The sequence below is a fragment of the Sinocyclocheilus rhinocerous genome, unplaced genomic scaffold, assembly GCF_001515625.1.
Source record: "Sinocyclocheilus rhinocerous isolate Xijiao unplaced genomic scaffold, SAMN03320098_v1.1 scaffold829, whole genome shotgun sequence".
NCBI lineage: Eukaryota > Metazoa > Chordata > Actinopteri > Cypriniformes > Cyprinidae > Sinocyclocheilus > Sinocyclocheilus rhinocerous.
Genome location: NW_015635681.1, coordinates 597,543 through 616,142, shown reverse-complemented (window position 1 = coordinate 616,142; position 18,600 = coordinate 597,543). Strand labels below are relative to the sequence as shown.

General features: G+C 34.6%; 1 protein-coding gene across 1 annotated transcript in view; it reads left to right on the top strand.

The window, feature by feature from the left end:
• LOC107747398 (tumor suppressor candidate 3-like) overlaps positions 1–18,600 on the top strand; it is a 77,289-nt gene that overhangs the window by 57,845 nt on the left and 844 nt on the right. Inside the window, exons 6-8 of the mRNA XM_016561868.1 lie at positions 5,069–5,132; positions 6,131–6,205; positions 17,038–17,128. Coding sequence (XP_016417354.1) covers positions 5,069–5,132; positions 6,131–6,205; positions 17,038–17,128 — 230 coding nt within the window. The remainder of the gene's footprint in view (positions 1–5,068; positions 5,133–6,130; positions 6,206–17,037; positions 17,129–18,600) is intronic.

Genomic DNA, 18,600 nt, shown 5'->3' with positions numbered 1-18,600 from the left:
GTCACTTCTGAGTGGCGCATGCGCAAAGCCGACCTCATACGTCATCCCCCGGAACTGCTTCCGTTTACAACAGTGAGCGCAAGCTAGATTAAAGTGATTATTACGTTTTAAATATGATTATTTTTCTTACTTTCGCTACAGGAGGCCTTTGTTCACCCCCCGGAGTCGTGTGATACACTTTTTTTTATGGATGGGCGCTTTTTGCAACACCCGCTGACTGCAATGATAGAGCTTGGAATAGCCAGGACAATTTTTAATATAACTCTGACTGGATTCGTCTGAAAGAAGAAAGTCATATACACCTAGGATGCCTCGGCAGTGAGTAAAAAAGCCTAATTGTCATTTTTGGGTGAATTAACCCTTTAAGTGTGAAGTGGCAGTTCTGTATTATTTAAGGTCTTTGACATTTTGAAAGAATCGCCTTATGCTCACCAAAATTGCATTTATTTGATCAAAATACAGTAAAAACAATAATATTACATTGCATTTATTATTATTATCAATGCTGAAAAGAGTTTGCTTTATAAACACTGAAAGCAGTGCTGCTTTTTTTTTTTTTTTTTCAAAATGTGATCTTTTTTTGGGATTTTTATAAATAGAGGTTCAACAGAATGGCATTTATTAAATATTTTGTGACATTATAAATGTCTTGTTACTTTTGATCAGTTTAATCCTATTGACCCCAAACATTTGAACAGTAGTGTGTATTTTATCTATTATTATTTCTATAGCCATTTTCTCTCATGTGGATTGGTATTTTCAAGATTATTATCTTTTCAGACCTTTGTTCTTCCCAAAATTTCCTAATTTGAAAGCTGTAACCCTAAATTGTTAATGTAAACAGACACATGGTATTAAGTGTTTTTTGTTTTGTTTTGTTTTGTTTTTAAAGTTATCTTTCTCACAGCAAAATTGCTAAGATCTAATAATGAAAAAGTTTAATCTCTGAAAGAGTTTCTTCCCCTTGAGTTTTCATTATAATAATCTGGCCACTGAAAAAAAAAAGTTAAAGAGCCCTGGCCTGGTGATAGAGTTATTTTAGTAATATCTCACTTTCTTTCTTTTTTTTAACCATGTATTTTTTTAATACCTGGACACTTCCTGTGTCCCCGTAAAACAAAAGGCTTAAAAAACATACAAAACGGTGCTTTATGAAATTCAAAAATTGCCAGTAGTTTTCTGTAAAGGGTAGGTTTAGGTGTAGGGTTAGTGCATGTAGGGCGATCGAAAATACAGTTTGTACAGTATAAAAACCATTACGCCTATGGAGAGTCCCCGTAAACCACAAATGCAAGTGTGTGTGAAGCCAAGAAAGTTTTTTGGGTGGTTCCTCCTTTATATTCTATTACATTTGATATTCTCAGCACATCTTTAATTGCTTCTCATTTGCTTCACACCACCAACATTGTGTTCATAGGCTAATGTGTCCTGACCTCATGCTTAGTGAAGTTATTAATGAAAAATTAACATTTTGTGATCGCACTGATTTTACCATTGAATAAAATCATTCCTAGTTCTCTTAAAATTACTCAATATTAATTCATTTGAATTTTTTATTTTATTTCTAAGAGAAAATATTCAAATGCCTGTCTTCTAGTAATAAGTCTGGTATTTTTTAGCTTGTTTTGTTTATTTCGCTAATTGAACAGATGCTAAATTCAAAACCGAGTGCAATCATCTAATTGTAGAGAATTGTTCACATTGGCAGGGTTTAAAACAACCTCCAAGGCCAGGGCGTTCATTTAACAGACATTTCGCTTTTTAAAGTGTAGGAGTTGAATTTTAGCAGGAGTCAAAAATAATGTCTTTTGAATATAAATGCATGTAGGCGGCTGTAATTATCATATTCAGTCATGTATGCTCCTACACAAAGCACTAAATATGATGTTTGATGGTTCATTGGATGGTGACGTCAGTCTGACTGTAAAGTAGACATCTGTAACCCCAGTGCACTATTGGTACAATGGATCTGCTCTTCAGAGCATTGCCTCAAAGCCCAGAGCAGAAGTCAACTCTGAATAAATGAACAGTCTGATGAGGATATCTGCCCACGCAATGACACCAACACTTGTCCTCACAACTACTGATTCTCTCGCTTCGTTTATTACACCTCTTCATTCATTTCTATGATTTTCTGTATTTAATCCTCTTTTGTTCACTCTATCAATTTATGTGTGATTTAAATAAGCCATTGTTTTATTGTTAGCAGGTATTAAATGAACATACAAATGTAATATTCAAGTTCACCCAAAATATTCTGAAAATTTACTCGGCCTCAGACCAACCAAGATGTAGTTTGTTTGTTCCTCGGAACAGATTTGGAGAAATTTAGCATTACATCATATGATCATCAATGGATCCTCTGCAGTGAATGGGTGCCGTCAGAATGAGTGTCCAAACAGCTAATAAAAACATCACTATAATCCACAAGTAATCTGCAAGACTCCAGTCCATCAATTAACGTCTTGTGAAGTTAAAAGCTTAATATTTGTAAGAAACAAATCTGTCATCAAGGCAGTTTAACTTTGCTTCTGGCCAAAATACGAGTCCATAATAAAAAAAATTCCTCCAGTGAAAAGGTCCATCATCTGTTGTCCTCGCACATTAATATCCACTGTATTTGTTCGGAACTGTTTTGGACTGTTTTTGCTTGTAAGCAGTGCTTGATCTGTGCATACTTTTTTTTTTTTTTTCCTGATTCATACAAGACAAAACTTTTTCACTAGAGAAAGCAATATAATGGATAAAGGATGGACAGAGGTTTGTACAGTAGTTAAAAACATCTTAATGATGAATTTGTTTATTACAAACACACGTCTTTTCACTCCAAAAGATGTTAATTGATGGACTGGAGTCATGTGGATTACTAGTGGATTATTGTGATGTTTTATCAGTTGGTTGGACTCTCATTCTGATGGCACCCATTCACTGCAGAGGATCAACTGGTGAGCAAGTGATGTAATGGTACATTTCTCCAAATCTGTTCTGATGAAGAAACAAACTCATCTTGATCTTGGGTGGCCGGAGGGTGAGTTCATTTTCAGCAAATTTGCATTACTATTCAGACCTATTCCTGTAAAGCTATAAATTGATTGTTTAATTAAAATTTTAAAATATTTGAAATATATTAAATACATAAAATATAAATATATAAAATTATTAAATCATTATAAATCAAAGTGTTATACAGTCTTAATATTGTAGACATGGCCTCTTACCTGCCTTATCAAATAAATAAATAAAATTAAAATAAAAAATACAAAAAATAATAATTATAAATTAAAAAATGAGTGAATAATGAATGAATAAGTAAAAATACTTGCGGGTGTTTTTTTTTTTTTTTTTTTTAAAGTAGCAAATGACTGTTTTTAAATTGCAAATGCCCAATGTCAGATACTTCAGTAGAATAATACAGCTGTGTCTCTCTGTGTTAGTGCTGAAAGTGCTTCTAAATTGCGGTTTCTTTCATATGAAAATATGCAGCAGTATGGCTGTGTTTAAATGTTAGCAGATGCATTAACCCAGAGGCGACAGGTGACATGACAGTGATAAATGCACTGGCCTATTTGCTCATATCTTCTTCTTAATGGCTCCCTCCTTTCCACAATCCCCCATATCTTTCTCTTTTTCTGTCTCTACAAGAAATGCTGCAAGTGACAACAGCTGCTGATGGCAGTGTTTAGTTCTTCAATACTTTATTGCTGCGTTCAAGTTGACTATTGACTTTTTTATTTAGTGTCACACTGAACATAAAAAGCGTTCAATATTTTGTCTTCAGTAGTGATTTCTACTCAAATCTATCATATCTATCATATTTGATCAAAGCATACATGCATGTCTTCAGGCTTCATTCAAAATAATGAAATTCAGCAACAGATTTCAGTATCTAGGTGGTCCCTAGATTGGATTTTATGACTAAATAAATAAAAAAAATCCCCTGAACTATAAGATAGTGTACATTGTTCTTTAAGAATGTGTTCATCTCACCTTGAAATTAGTTTTTCAGAAGTTAGTCTAATACATTATCGCTTTATACCCTCTATTTAAATATGTAACCTCAGTAGAAATAGTGAATACGTTGTGTTTCTAAAGTTTTGAAGCTTTAGATTTTATATGTTAAAATGGTGCACTGGCTGATTTTTTTTTTTTTTCCAAGTTAACAGAATGTTTTACCCTCAAGATATTTCAAACTGTGATTTTTCTTTCCCATCGAACACAAAAAAAAGATGTATTTAGACTTAAGTTTCAGTTTGTTCTTCAAACAAATCTATTGCATGACTTTAGAATAATCGCAATGCTTCACAGGGCTGCTTTTATGTTGTATAATACTTTGTTTAATGTTGATGGAAAAGAGCAGCATGGACATTCTGCAAAATTTCCATAGACTTTGGAATGACTCTAGGATGATGATATTGATGATGAAATAATTAGTTCACCCAGTTTTTGAGGATTTTCTTTAAAGCAATTCACTGGCAGATTTCATCTATCAAAATGTGAAGTCTGAGAAGTTTTAGAAAGCTTTCAAGCCTGCAAACTTCAGATTTTCATTGAAGCTGCATCAACTCTGCACTGTTCCTGTGCACATTCATCTAGCACAGATGAATGAGGGTCTTGTTTATGCTATATCTAGAGTGTTTTCTCTCCAGAGAGCAAGTGATGCCATTATGACTTGATGTGTTAGAGTGCTTCAGTGCTCTTTTCATTGACCCATTGAAGCTCTTGTCACTTATTCTCAGGTTTTCTTTTGATTTTATCTAGATTATCCCTTCATCTTTCCATGCATCTGCTTTGACCTTATGGATTTTTTCCTTGTCTTTTGGCTTTTCTAACTGACCTTTTCCCTTCTAAGAATCATGATTTTATTTATTTATTTGCTTTGAAATACAAAGTCAGTGGTGGTGTGTGTGGGATGAGTTCATGCATTTGCAGTATGATAAATACAATAAAGCACTGCTTATCATAGACCCATAATATAGTAGTGATAAAGTGATACAGCTGTGTGAAAGCAGAACTTGAAAGGTCTATTGTCTGCTTGTTTGTCATCTTATTTTCTTTCTGTCTTTTTCAGAGTTATATCCACGGCAGCAGTCAAGCACAGTTTGTGGCTGAATCTCACATTATTCTTCTGTTGAGTATCCTTTCACATAAAACCTCTTTCTGCACAATGGACCTGTCACTTTGTTCTGTTAATGAAGTGAACCGTAATAACCCACTAACTTCATACAGATCTGTTTTTGTTCTGGTAACGTTTCAAAATGTAGGATGTGCCACTGTGAATTTTTGTACATTTCCCCAGCCTTTTCAGTGCAGCTAAATTTTATTTACTTGTTTGTTTTCTCTTTGATTAAATATGATTGGAAAAAAGTTGGAAAACAATGCTAATCTTGTCAACAAATTTACTGATGAACATTTTAGTTGACAAACGTTTTATTTCTTGAATAAGAATGAAATTAAATGGGAAAATAATTATTTTTATTTGCATGTAGTGCTGACAAAAACATATGAACATAGAAATATAATTTTGTATTGTTAATTATACACCTACTGTTCAAAATTTGAGTTCAGTAAGATTTATTTATTTAGAAAGAAAGAAAGAAAGAAAGAAAGAAAGAAATTGTTCCACGAGGATGCATTAAATTAATCAGTCAGTAAAGACATTTGTTACAAATGCTGTTTCAGATAAATGCTGTTGTTTTCTGTTTATAAAAAATCCGCTCTCTGTGTGAACTTCCCCTGTAATTACGTGGGTTTGTTGACTGTGCCTGATGGATACAGAGTGAGCAGACAGACAGAGACCCTCTGCTACCGTCTGGCTCGGCTGCTGGAGGAGAGGGGAGCTTCTGGCTGCTGGCAGAACACCTCATGTTTGTCTGTCTTCCTCTCGCTGACACCTAGCTTTCCCCCAGGCTAGAGGAGACCTCCCAGCTGAGTGAAGTGTGCTCAGAGTTGAAGAGGGTCTTGTTTCAATTGTGTTCAGAGTACTTGAAATTTCCAGTTGTGCTAAAGCTGTTTTGCCAGACCGATCAGTAATTTTTCAGGTACTCTGTAAGCATTATATCAGGTCCTAGGTGTTTATTCTGCAAACCAGCCACATCCATGCTGCCAGTTCTTTCTTTGACTTCCATCTTAGATGCAGCCATCACCATGGGAATGGTCCTTCTGAATGAAGCCGCCACCTCTAAGGGAGACGTGGGCAAACGAAGGAGTAAGTTTGTTATATTTGTATTTCTTTCTCTCATATTATTACTCATGTTAGGGTTTTTACAAAAATCTTAACCTTTAGTAATGAAGCTCAGAATAAAAGTATATCTCATTGAAGGAGGGACCATAACCATATCTAGGAACCGGAGTATTTTAGGGGCCGTTTACACGACAACATTTTCAGCCAAATACGGGAAACTTTTTATGCGTTTTGCCTGTTCGTTTACACGATAACGGTGTTTTGGGGACTGAAAATGCATATTTTGGAAAACAGGTTTTAAAGTGCAAGTTTTTGAAAACGCCACAGGTATCGTTTCCGTGTAAACACCCAAAACGTGAATCTTTGAAAACGGTCACGTCATGCGCGTGCGTAGTACGTGTTAAGTATGTAGACATGCGCAGTACGTGTCGATTTTAAAGGCAAGCGCAAACAAACATACACAACAATGGCGGAGTACATGGTACTGTTGTTGCTGCTCAAGAGTTTGCTAACGCTTCTTCAGCAAAGTGTGGATTTACTTCACCAATATTACAACCAACAGCGGAAGACGCATCATATACCACATATAATCGTCACTTCTCTACAGGTACTGTTTACTAACAAGGTGACAGTGATAACTGCTGGCCTTGTATACGTAATACAGCGTTTTTGGCTGTTTTCGCGGATATGTGTAAACGCGAATTGTTTTGAAAACGTTGTGTATACGTGAAACTTTTTAAAAACACAAGGGAAAAACTTTTTCGTTTTTGACTACATTGTTGTCGTGTAAACGTAGCCTTAGAGAGTAGTGTAATCTTCTTGTAATTTCCCAGATGTAATTAATGTTTATTCAACTTCAAGCATTTTTACACTACCGGTTGAAAGTTATTTAATAAAGGTTAAATAATAAAAATAAAACTTTTATTTTTACTTTTACAAATTAAATACCTCAAAGGTGACAGTAAAGGCATTTATAATATTACAAAACATTTATATTTCAAATAAATTTTCTATTTGTCAAAGAATCTTGAAAAAAAGGCTGCAAACACACACACAAACACACACACACAAAAAAAAAAAGATATATATATATATATATATAAAGCAGAGAAATATTAAGTTTTCCACATTGACAACAAGGACCAGTATTAATAATTGAGCACCAATAATAACTGATAAAAACTGAGCAACAAATCAGCATATTATAATTATTTCAAAATGATTGTTATATAGATATATTCTGATTTTTATTTTATTTTATTTATTTATTTGTTAATTTATTTTGTAGTTATATAATATGCGTATCATTTAAACTACCTTGAAATTTTTTTATTCCAATACATTTATATTTGCTATTAGATTTTCTCAGTTAAAGACTTATGACAATACATAATGAGAATATTTTTATTACATTTGTAAAACATAATTTAACAGGTTTTTACTGTAGCATTTTTACAGTCTTTTACCGTTAAATTCACAGTCATTTTTTACAGTGATGATAATATAAATAGAGTGAAGTAATTATAAACCATTAAAATATTTACCCCCGGTTTCACAGACAAGGCTTAAGCCTAGTCCTAGACTAAAATGTAAATCTGAGCTGTTTCAACTGAAAGAAACTTGCACTGACTGATCTTATATAATATATCAGTGCCTTTGTTTTGTCTTAAGATGCACAGCAGTAATGCCTTTTTCTAAGGCATGTTTATAAAAATTACTTAAATGTCCTAATTGAACTATGGCCTAATCCTGGCTTAGACTAAACCCTGTCTATGAAACCGGCCTTAATGTATAAGTTATTAGTATTATTATTTGTATTATTATTATTATTCATGTGTGAAGAAAACAAAGAGATATCAATGTAAATATCAACTGACCAGAATATATTTTTGTTTTTTCGCAGTATAGCTTTTTTTTATTTTTTTATTTTTATTATAAATTAAACAAACTGTTTTTAAGAGAGAGTCCATAAGGCTAAAAGTGCACAGTTAAATAAACACCCAGTTAATGGCCTGCCACCCACAACCATAGCTTTGAGTCTTCCAAGGGCATGCACCACTCGCACAGTGTAAAAAATCTAGTTTCTTTCTATGGTTCTGTCAAAAAGAGCATTTTGAATATGCTGAAAAAGCATCAGTTAGATGTATGCTTTTCATAGTCATGGTTTCAGTGTGCTTTAAGAGGCATAAAAGCATCAAAAGCAGCATACTTTTCCATTTTTGCATATTGATATTGTGTGTTTTATTGTGTTGTGTTTTCAAGTGTGTGTTTGGCTGCTGATAACTGTGAGCATGAGTATGCGTTTTGCATACAGTATGTGTGTGTGGCCTGGTATCACCTCCTGCTCGAGTCTCTGTCCCACTTACAAGTTTGCGTTACATGACTGTCTTTTTTTTTCATCCGAGCTTCTCACATCAAACTCATTCCCTTTCCCCCTACTGAAGTGCTTCTCATGGGTTCCCATAAAGACAAGCATCGCTTCCAGACTCTGATAGATGAATAGCTTTCCATGTATTATCACTGCATTAGCTGTGGAGAGCACTTAATGTGATGGCCTCCGTCCCACCTCCAAAGAGTCATCCCCAGCTTTGATATGCTAATGGTATGAATTATGGGTAATATGTAAATGCTGAGTTATGTAAATGATGAGTTATTTTTGGCTTGGTTTCAAACTCACCTCCATGACAAACAAGGGGAGTGCTTTTTGTTTCTGATTTTAGACGGCTCAGAAAAAGATGTGAGCTCTTTATGCAATACGCTGGGAGACAAATGCTTGTAATTACTGTATGTGTGCGTCAGCATAAGTGTATAATTGTGGTAATTGCAATTTGTGTTTGTGTGGGTGATCGTGTGTAAGGCAGGAGCTTCAGCAGGCATGAATACGTAGCTCCATTTAAATGTGGCGCACACATTGTTTTTAACCCTACTTGTGTTATTAACTCCTGCTAAATACCACTCAAAATACACAGACCAGTTTTAATTGAGCTGGAAATGGATTTAATGCTGATTTAGAATTAATCTGTTTTTTGAACAGAATTACCTAATTGAACCTATGCAAATAGTGAATATAATTATATCTTAGTGTGTATTCTTCTTATGAAAACAATGAAACAATACTATTCGCATAGGTTTCATTTGCCACTATATAAAAATACTTTACAGTAAGTTTGTACACTAAAAAATGGTGTAGGATTGCTTGTAAATTTCACTAATTACAATGAAAGAGCAAGTAACATTGAATTTAATAAGTAAAATAAAAATGACATTTTGAAGTTAGCTTAGTTTAGTTTGAGAGCCACTTGACCACAGCACTTAGTATTATGCCTTCAAAGTTTCTTTTAACATCTTTTTCTCAAAACTCATTTTTAGATTACATGTGCCATTTAGTTTTTAAATACTGTTGCATGCTTTTTTGAAAGAGCATTAGTTTGAAAAAAATTTTGAGAGTAAGTTTGAAAACAAGGTTGATGGCATTGTAACATTTATCTGCATAATGCATTGTGATTTAGTCTTTTTTCTTTCAAACTATAAATCCAATTCATATCTGTTGATCTTGATAATAGCCATCAATCTTAAAATATAACTTTTAAGTCACTATTTATGTTGGTATAATCAAATTAAATTCTAGCTAACTGTAGTTTGTTACAGTAGTGTGCAATATATAAAACATATACATATTAAATATATATTTAATACATTTGGTTTGTTATTCCCTTTGAACCTTTTTTCAAACAGCTGTAGTGGATATTTTGATTACACTATTGAATAGTTGTGAATCAGATCATTCATTCAAAATGCTTCTGAATTGTATCAAAACCCAGTGAATCATTAATCAATTTGATTGACAACCCAAAAATTCACACCCCTAATCTATAGCTGTCTTTATACTCCAAAGATGGTGTCACATTATGTGATTTTAATGCATTAGCAATGTTTAAAGCAGATCTGATGTGGCATTTCATTTATACAGAACCAAAGCCTAAATCCTACAATAAGCTCTGGTATTTCCTCCAGGAAATGCAAATCTAGGGTTTCACAGTAAGATACTTTTTTTATAAGATTAGGCTTGATCTAGACAGTTGGATGTTTTAAAATGATTCATATCCTTCATAAAGCTCACATTAGCGGGTGTTTTTGTGACATACACCTTCTTGACTTCCTCTCTCCAGAGTTTGTGTCTCACATTTTCCCCTGCGCCACCCAAATTTGCCGCGGCCATCATCTGCCACACCAGGGCCATGGCTCGGGGGTTAGAGGTCACATTAGCGCAGCGGATAATTAAACCGGTGGTGGCACCTCGTCTCCCCAGCACTGGGCTTGTCCTACACCTGTCACTGTTAGTTGACCATTATGCATATATGAATCTACATTATTATAATCTCATCAGTCAGTCTCAGAAACATTCAGTGTGGCGAGAGGTCATCTTACGGAGAAAGAGACTGAAGGATGAATAGATTGTGCATAGAGAGAGGGGGAATAGAGGAGGTTTGCGTGCCCATCTTGAAGCACTTCCCTTGAGGTGTGAGAGGAGGAGGAGGAAGACCCTGCAGCTGAGGCAGATATTTGCTCTGTAGGCATTGCTGGCTGACCCTCTGTCAGCCACTGGAGGTACATGAGATGGGCACACTGACTAATTAATGTGATGAGGTTAAAGTAATAAGTTCTGACTGATGAGATACGTGCGTGTGTGTCATGCATAGGCATGCATATATATGCTTGTGCTTTTGAGCGCATGTGACAGAGATGAACTTACTCATAAGGATATGGTGTATGAATTAATCTGTGTTCACTTCTGTCTTGTGTACTTTTTTAATTTATGTTTGGGGTTGGCCTTACCTTTGGTATGTCATGTCTTGGGTTCTATTGGAATAAACTATGGGTTTCAGGGGCAGCAACTAGACTAATAAATCTCCCTAATTGTTTTTTTGTTTTTTGTTTTTTTATCTACACTAGACATAAGCACACTGTAATACAACAAAACTAGTACTCACAACATATTTAAGGACGATGTCTACACTCAAATGTGTGTGTGTGCAGGTTTATATATCCTGGTGGGGACTTAAACCTGAATACACACAGACTCATGGGGACTCGTGTCACGGTGGGGACCAAAATTGTGGTCCCCACGGGTACAGAAGCTTATAAATCATACAGAATTAAGTTTTTTGAAAATCTAAAAATGCAGAAAGTTTCCTGTGAGGGGAAGGTTTAGGGGTAGGGTTGGTGTAGAGCAATATAATATACGGTCTGTACAGCAGAAAAACCATTACGCCTATGGAGAGTCCCCACAAGGATAGCTGACCAGACATGTGTGTGTGTGTGTGTGTGTGTGTGTGTGTGTGTGTGTGTGTGTGTGTGTTTTCCCTCATTATAATTAATAACGATGTCTATACTAAAATGCCTGTATACAAGTTTTTGTATACAGGTGTTAATTAACTGCTATGACTATATAGACTACAGAGAGAGAGAAAGAGAATTTATAATAGAAATAGAAATTAAGTTATTTATTTAAGTGTCTTTACTGGCACTTTTAAGCTATTGATTTCATACTTGCTGAATAAAAGTATTAATTAAAAAAATACAAAACAAATAAATAAATAAAAAGGTACTCACATTTCAACAGTATATATTTTTAAATGGTATTGCTGCAAAGCTCATTTGCATGTGAAAATATGAAAACACTGTGTGTTCACTAGAAGTTTGCCACAGGGGATTGTCTGAACATTTTTTTTAAAGTACAGTTTTTGCAATTCTAAAACAGCCTATAAGTCAATATTTATACCAATGCATTTTCATTGAAAATACAGTAGGATACAAAATCTCCCAATTTACCATTGCTGAAGTCTACTTTAGCTTAAACCTAATTGGTTCTTGGTTAGTAAACATTTTGTGGGATGCACAGCCTCACCATCTTAGCATCATTGGTCACTTCCAGAACAGACATTTTTAGGTGTCATCCAGAAACTATAATGTGACACAAAATAGAAATCGTTCCTATAAGTTTTTTTTTTTTTTTGTACAGTAGATGTTTTAATTAATCTTACTATTTATGCTTCTACAATAGCATTTGCTGATAGTAAATGGTGAGGTTTTGTGACTGGAGATATTTAAAGGACTAACAGCACATTGCATTGATGGATCACAAGGCAGTCACCTAACAGAAGAAAAAAAAACTTGCTGTTTGTTTGCACCAGTCATAACAATACACTGTAAAATGCTTGAGTAATGCAACACTGTGTGAGACTATAATAGATATTGACTTTTTTCCAACAGGGTTAGAAATGTCGACCTATATGCAGAAAAATCCTATCCACTCCCTTCCGACAACTAAATTGTCTGTTTTTGTTTTGCTCAGTACACAAAATAATCACTGGAAGAGCTCCTATAATTAAACTAATATTCCAGGTTAAATACAATTTAAGTGTGTAATTGCAGAAATAATGATTGTTTCCAAGCAGCTCCCCCATCTATCATTGGTCAGATAAACAGATAGCCCCGCCCAAAACTCACACCATCGGTTCAAACCGTAGATGGCACTTATTCACTAGAAGTCTGTGGCAGACAGTGGTTGCTTCATAGACGTTTAAGTGCATTTCTGTCAACTTACTGTTTACAACTTAAGGAGCCAATATTATTGAGCCAACATTATTTTGTTTCATGCTACAGATGCTGTCGCTAAAATTTAACTCTGAATATTATTTAACATACATTCATAAAGGACATTAATACATTTGGGACACACAGTTTAGAGGGAATAGCCCATTATACAGCATTAAACACATTTGTAAAGAAAGCAGATGGAGTATCTTATTAGGCTCATCATCATAAAAATTATATTTAATGCATAGCCAAAGGCAAACTATTGTATGCTGTGCCATTAGGGAGAGAATACAACACTCACTAGTAAAAACTAGTGCAAAGGCTAGCGAAGAGTGACAATCTCAATGTTTTGCAGCACAAAAGTTATGAATGATTAGTCCAAGAGGCAAATGTGTATTAAAAGGATAAAAACAAGGTAAAAGGATGTGCTTTGAAACTGTTTACAACAGGAGGCCAGTGGATTTGCAGCAGATAGGTGGTCCAGATGTTTGGTATGTAAAAAAAAAAAAAAAAAAATGATATTTTATTAAAAAAGCTGCAATGTAATAAACTGCATGTTATTATTATAAATAAGGATCATAGACTTCATTAATCAATCAAAGCCGTTGCTAAACTACAGATAAAATGTATCGTTATGTACTGTGTGGGAAAGAAATAAAGCTTTTAAAGGGATCGTTCACCCAAAAATGAAACATTTGTCATTTACTCAACCTAACCAATATGACAATTTTTGGAAAGAAAAAAAAAAAAAAAAAAAGATATTTTATTAAAAAAGCTGCAATGTAATAAACTGCATGTTATTATTATAAATAAGGATCATATACCTGAACAACTAAAACTCATTGTACACGTGCAAATATTATTTTTCATGAAGCATTCATTTACACCAGTGGTCACCAGCCTTTTTAAACCCAAGATCATTGACCTTGGCCTTTATGAAAGACAAGATTTACCTATTGAAGAATTTATAGATAACAACACCCCAGATTGGACTTCCAATATGAAGCCTTTTATTTAGTATTTTAATTAGTGATGTACAGTTCATCCAAAGACTAAAGTTCTATCACCATTTATTCACCCTTATGTCATTCCAAACCTGTGTGACTTCCTTCTGTGGAACCTATTAGATATTTTGGGATCTAAACCAACATTGGATCCCATTGACTTTCATTGTATGGCCAAAAGAAAAAAAAAAGTCATCTTTTTAGGGTGAACTATTCCTTTAATATAATTTTGGATCATTTTTTTTTCTTTTTTACTTCTATCTAAAACATTACGTACATTTGCACAGGCTGCAAAATAAACCTCTGGTGACTTAAAATGTTAATTGCTACTATGCAGAATAAGAATACTTGCACAGTGAGTGGTTGATCAAACCCAGCGGTCGTCATGGAAACACACTGACTCGAAGCATTTAAAATAGGAAGATGCTAAATGAAGATTGTCAGAGTAAGCGACACTTTAGTTTCAAACCCCACTTCCCCCCGCCAAAACATTTACGGCAAGCTGCTCCATGCAGTTGAAGGAAAGTCAGGCAAATGTGATTGCACCAGTGCGGCGTTATTCCGCAACATCACATTAGTTACCCTGCGACACAGATGACCCTGAAAATAAATGTTTAGCAGCTTTTAAATGTCACATCTCAGTTAGTCATGTTCGTCATTTTTGTACAATGCAGAGTCCTTTTGCGGCTACTACGGCGTGTCTTCTGGGAAGACTTGTGTAATGTGTCAGGGAAATGATAATAGGCTCGAGAACATCAAGGTCTCAGAGTAAACGTTGTCACATGAAGCCTTGAAAACAAGTATACGGGAAGTTCAGTAGATACTGAAACTTTAAATTAAAAGCTCAGTGTGTGTGTATTCTGAGGGTGTGATCCCAAGATAAGAGGGTGTTTCTGGATGACTGATCTGGAGAGGAACAGTGCTGGCGGTGTGGTGTAATTGGAGGTGCCCCTGTTTTGAGGAGGTTAACACACTTTGATTAATCTCTGATTAGCTTCTCATTCAGCTAAACAGCAGCTGCCACTGCCTCACTCTTTAATATGTTTACTACTTACACACTGACTTCTCCCACGCACATACACACAGCCTTTTGGAAACCATATTGTGCTTTTAAAGAACCCAGAACTGTCTTCTCTATACGCAGAGCAAAAGATCTACAAAATAATGTAAACATCTGGGAAATAATTTAACGTGTTTTACCACCATTTGCCTTTAATACAGGTTCTTAGAATATACAACCTCTGAAAAGTCACCAGTTAAAAGTTGTCTAGCAGAACATCTGCCAATTTCATTAGAGATGTTGGAGGAGGGAATCTGTGTCTTACTCTTCTCTCCAAAAATGTCCTTGGTGGTTTGATAAAATTTAAGTCAGGTGATTTATCTGGCCTGTTTATCTTGGTGCTTCAACTGTTCAGGACGATTTTACGATCATGAGACCATCTTTTTTTGCATTTTAGCATTGGTGTCTAACTCTGACAAGTCACCCATTTCACCCACAGTTTGTGCTAAACAGTCCTGAACACATACTACACTGATATACAACCTAGAGAATATAGGCCCGGTTTCACAGACAGGGCTTAGGTTAAACCAGGATTATGCCAGTTCAGTTAGGACATTTAAGTAGCTTTTATAAATATGCCTTAGATAAAAACGTAACTGGTGTGTATCTTGAGGCAAAACAATGAATCTGACATATTTTAAGATCACTCGATGCCAGTTTCTTTCAGTTGAAATAGCCCAGACATGCATTTTAGTCTGGGACTAGGCTTAAACCTTGTCTATGAAACCGGGCGATTAGACAAAAATAATAAGAAAACAATAATAATAAGGCAACACTTTAGCTTAGGGAACATTATGCTTTTTTAACTAGTTGCTTATTAGCATTCATTACTAGTATATTGGCTGTTTATTAGTACTTATAAAGCACATATTAATGCCTTATTCTGCATGACCATATTCTAGATCCGTTAATCCTACTTCATACCTGAACTTAACATCTACCTTACAAACTATTAATAAGCAGCAAATTGGGAGTTTATTGAGGGAAAACCCTTAGTTAATAGTGAATATGTGTTCCAAAAATAAGTGTTACAAAAAAATAATTGCAACACTCTCTTTTCATATTAACCCAGTAATAATGGGTGTTCAAAATATTTTGTCCAACTTGTGCATATTATAACATTGAGAAATATTTAGCCACCTCAAAAACTTAATACAAACAGTTTTTGATAAGATGCTTCTTTAATGTGCTGCAATCAAACACCAGAATCTCGTCTGAATGTTTACGAACAGTATATCGCTGCTTGCATATTCGGAACGTCTTTTTACCCCATAACTGAAGAATGAAAAAGAACTTTGCCAAGAACTTTTGAGTATATCAGGGCCTTGAGAGTAAAAGATCAATAAGTTTTCCATTTGCAAGGTTTTTTTTTTTCACTATATGAAATCTTGTAAAAACATCTTGTAATATCTTCTTCATATGAACAGCTCGTCAAATGCTAGCTTTGACGTTTGACAATTTTAAATAGATTTGTTGAGTTTCTATGGATCTAGAAAATAAAACGTATACAACGTCAATTCAATTTTATAAACTTGTTAAATGTAGGTTATAATTTTACAACCAGATGTTAAAGAACATGACTTACTGCCCAATCAGAGTTATTCACCACAATCTAAAAAAAAGGCTGAAGATGGGATTTCCTGACTTTCTTGGATGCATTAAAGATCGCATTTGTCATAGCAGTGCATAAATGAAAGTGATTTTACATATGCATGCTAAATCCAGCAAATTTTCTGGGAGCATGCAGTATTATACAGTAGACGATTTATTTTATTTCCCTTGGTGAAATCAGCTGTTCTTCTCTCTCTCTCTCTCTCTCTCTCTCTCTCTCTCCTCAATAGTGCAATGTTTATGGCTTCATTGACTAATCTTTAAAATCACCTTATAATGTGATTCAGCAGGTTATCAAATTTTGGGCACTATCTCATCTGAGGGACAAAGCAGCTTACTCAGCATGTTTTATAAGCATTTAAGTAGCGATTATTGTTTCATTCATTAGTAATGGCTTAATTTAAGATGGCTGTTTGGGATTAGCTCTTAGATCAAAGTTCTTGAAAAGTGATTTTCACCAACGGCTTAATCCCATTATAGAATACCATTGCAGCATACTAATTAAGTTTCATCAATGTAAGCATTATTCAGCTCATTAAGAGAGTGACACTCACTGTGCTTTTGTTTTTCTGTTTTTACAGTTATCTGTCTTGTTGGACTTGGTTTAGTGGTGTTCTTCTTTAGCTTTCTTCTGTCCATCTTCAGATCAAAATATCATGGTTATCCTTACAGGTAAGATTTACCTTTAAGTTAAGATCTATTACTGTTCAAACTCACTCTTGTTGCACTTAAGTATTTGTTCTTGTGTTAACTGAAATTATGCTAAATGAACAGTAACTGTTTATTACCTTTGTTGTCCCACAAACAAAAAAAATAGTTTACAATACCTAACTAATTACAATTAGTTGAAAGTTTACCAGACAAAACTTGAGCACTGAATTAAACAATTAAATGTTAAGCTAGTAAAAGATATATGATTCGCTTCATATACCCACCCTGAGTTATTGTACCTATTTGCAAAGTACTGTTTAAATGGAGCATACTTCAAGATGAATTACATCAGTAATAAACAATTTCATCTGCTTGGAACTGCTAAATGGCAATTTGATCAACTTTACAATTCAAACAATGAACAATTATTATTTTTGTTAGAATAACCTCTTTTTAACAAACTACAAGATGCATATTCACACATTTAAACGGTTGCTGATCCCATAGACATTACTTAAAAGTGCATTTCTGTAAATGGCACAATTTTTTTGGAAGGTAAAAATGTATTACTATTATTGCTATGGTAATATGCAACAGCAGAGATAGTGATTTTGATTAAGTGATTTGCATCATTTGATTCCATTTGCAAAAAAGTTTCACTCACTGATTCGTTCATTGACTTGCTCATGGATTTGTTCAGTGATTCATATTTCAGTTATAATCAATAACCAATTTCAATCATAACCACAAACAGTTTCTTTAATTTTTAAAACGTGTATATTAGTGTTGTCAAAAGACCTGGTACTTCGGTACTAAAAAAATGAAAACGTTACGGTACCAGGTTTTTTTAAGTATCGGTGGTACCGAGTACCCCGTCAACTCGGTTCTTGATGCTCTATCCGAAATGTGCGCAGATGTGCCCTCTTCATAAAAGCACTGAGACATGGCGACCTCAAAATGAGGAAACAGATTAAACTAACAAAACACTTTAAAGACAGACACCCGGATCAAATGAAAGATTTCAAGCAGGTAAGTTTAATTTCATCCCATACATTGATTTATTTGTGGTGGCCAAACTCACCACCACAAATAGATTTTCCAAAAGGCTTTGACTTCATTGAATAAACATGAGCACTGCACATGTCAAAGTCGAAACCCGGTGCGGGTGTTTTTATATCACTGTATTTATGAAGGAAACCAACTGTCTTCAGAAAATTATGGATGCCATTTTCATTTCATCTTGCATGTAATGCCTGAGCAGTGTTTGTGAGCGCATGGCTTATTTGATTACAGCCGTTACTGGGGAAACCTCTATATCTCCCGCTCTACAAACGCCTCCTGCTGGCAGAGAATGAATTTGCATATATATGCCGCCACAAATAGAGTGCAAGTCTGTGGGAAACACCGCTTCTGTTATCAATATTATTCAATATTTTAATTTGAATGTCGCATCGAAATGAACATTGCTGTTATTAGAGTAGTTGTTAGCATAA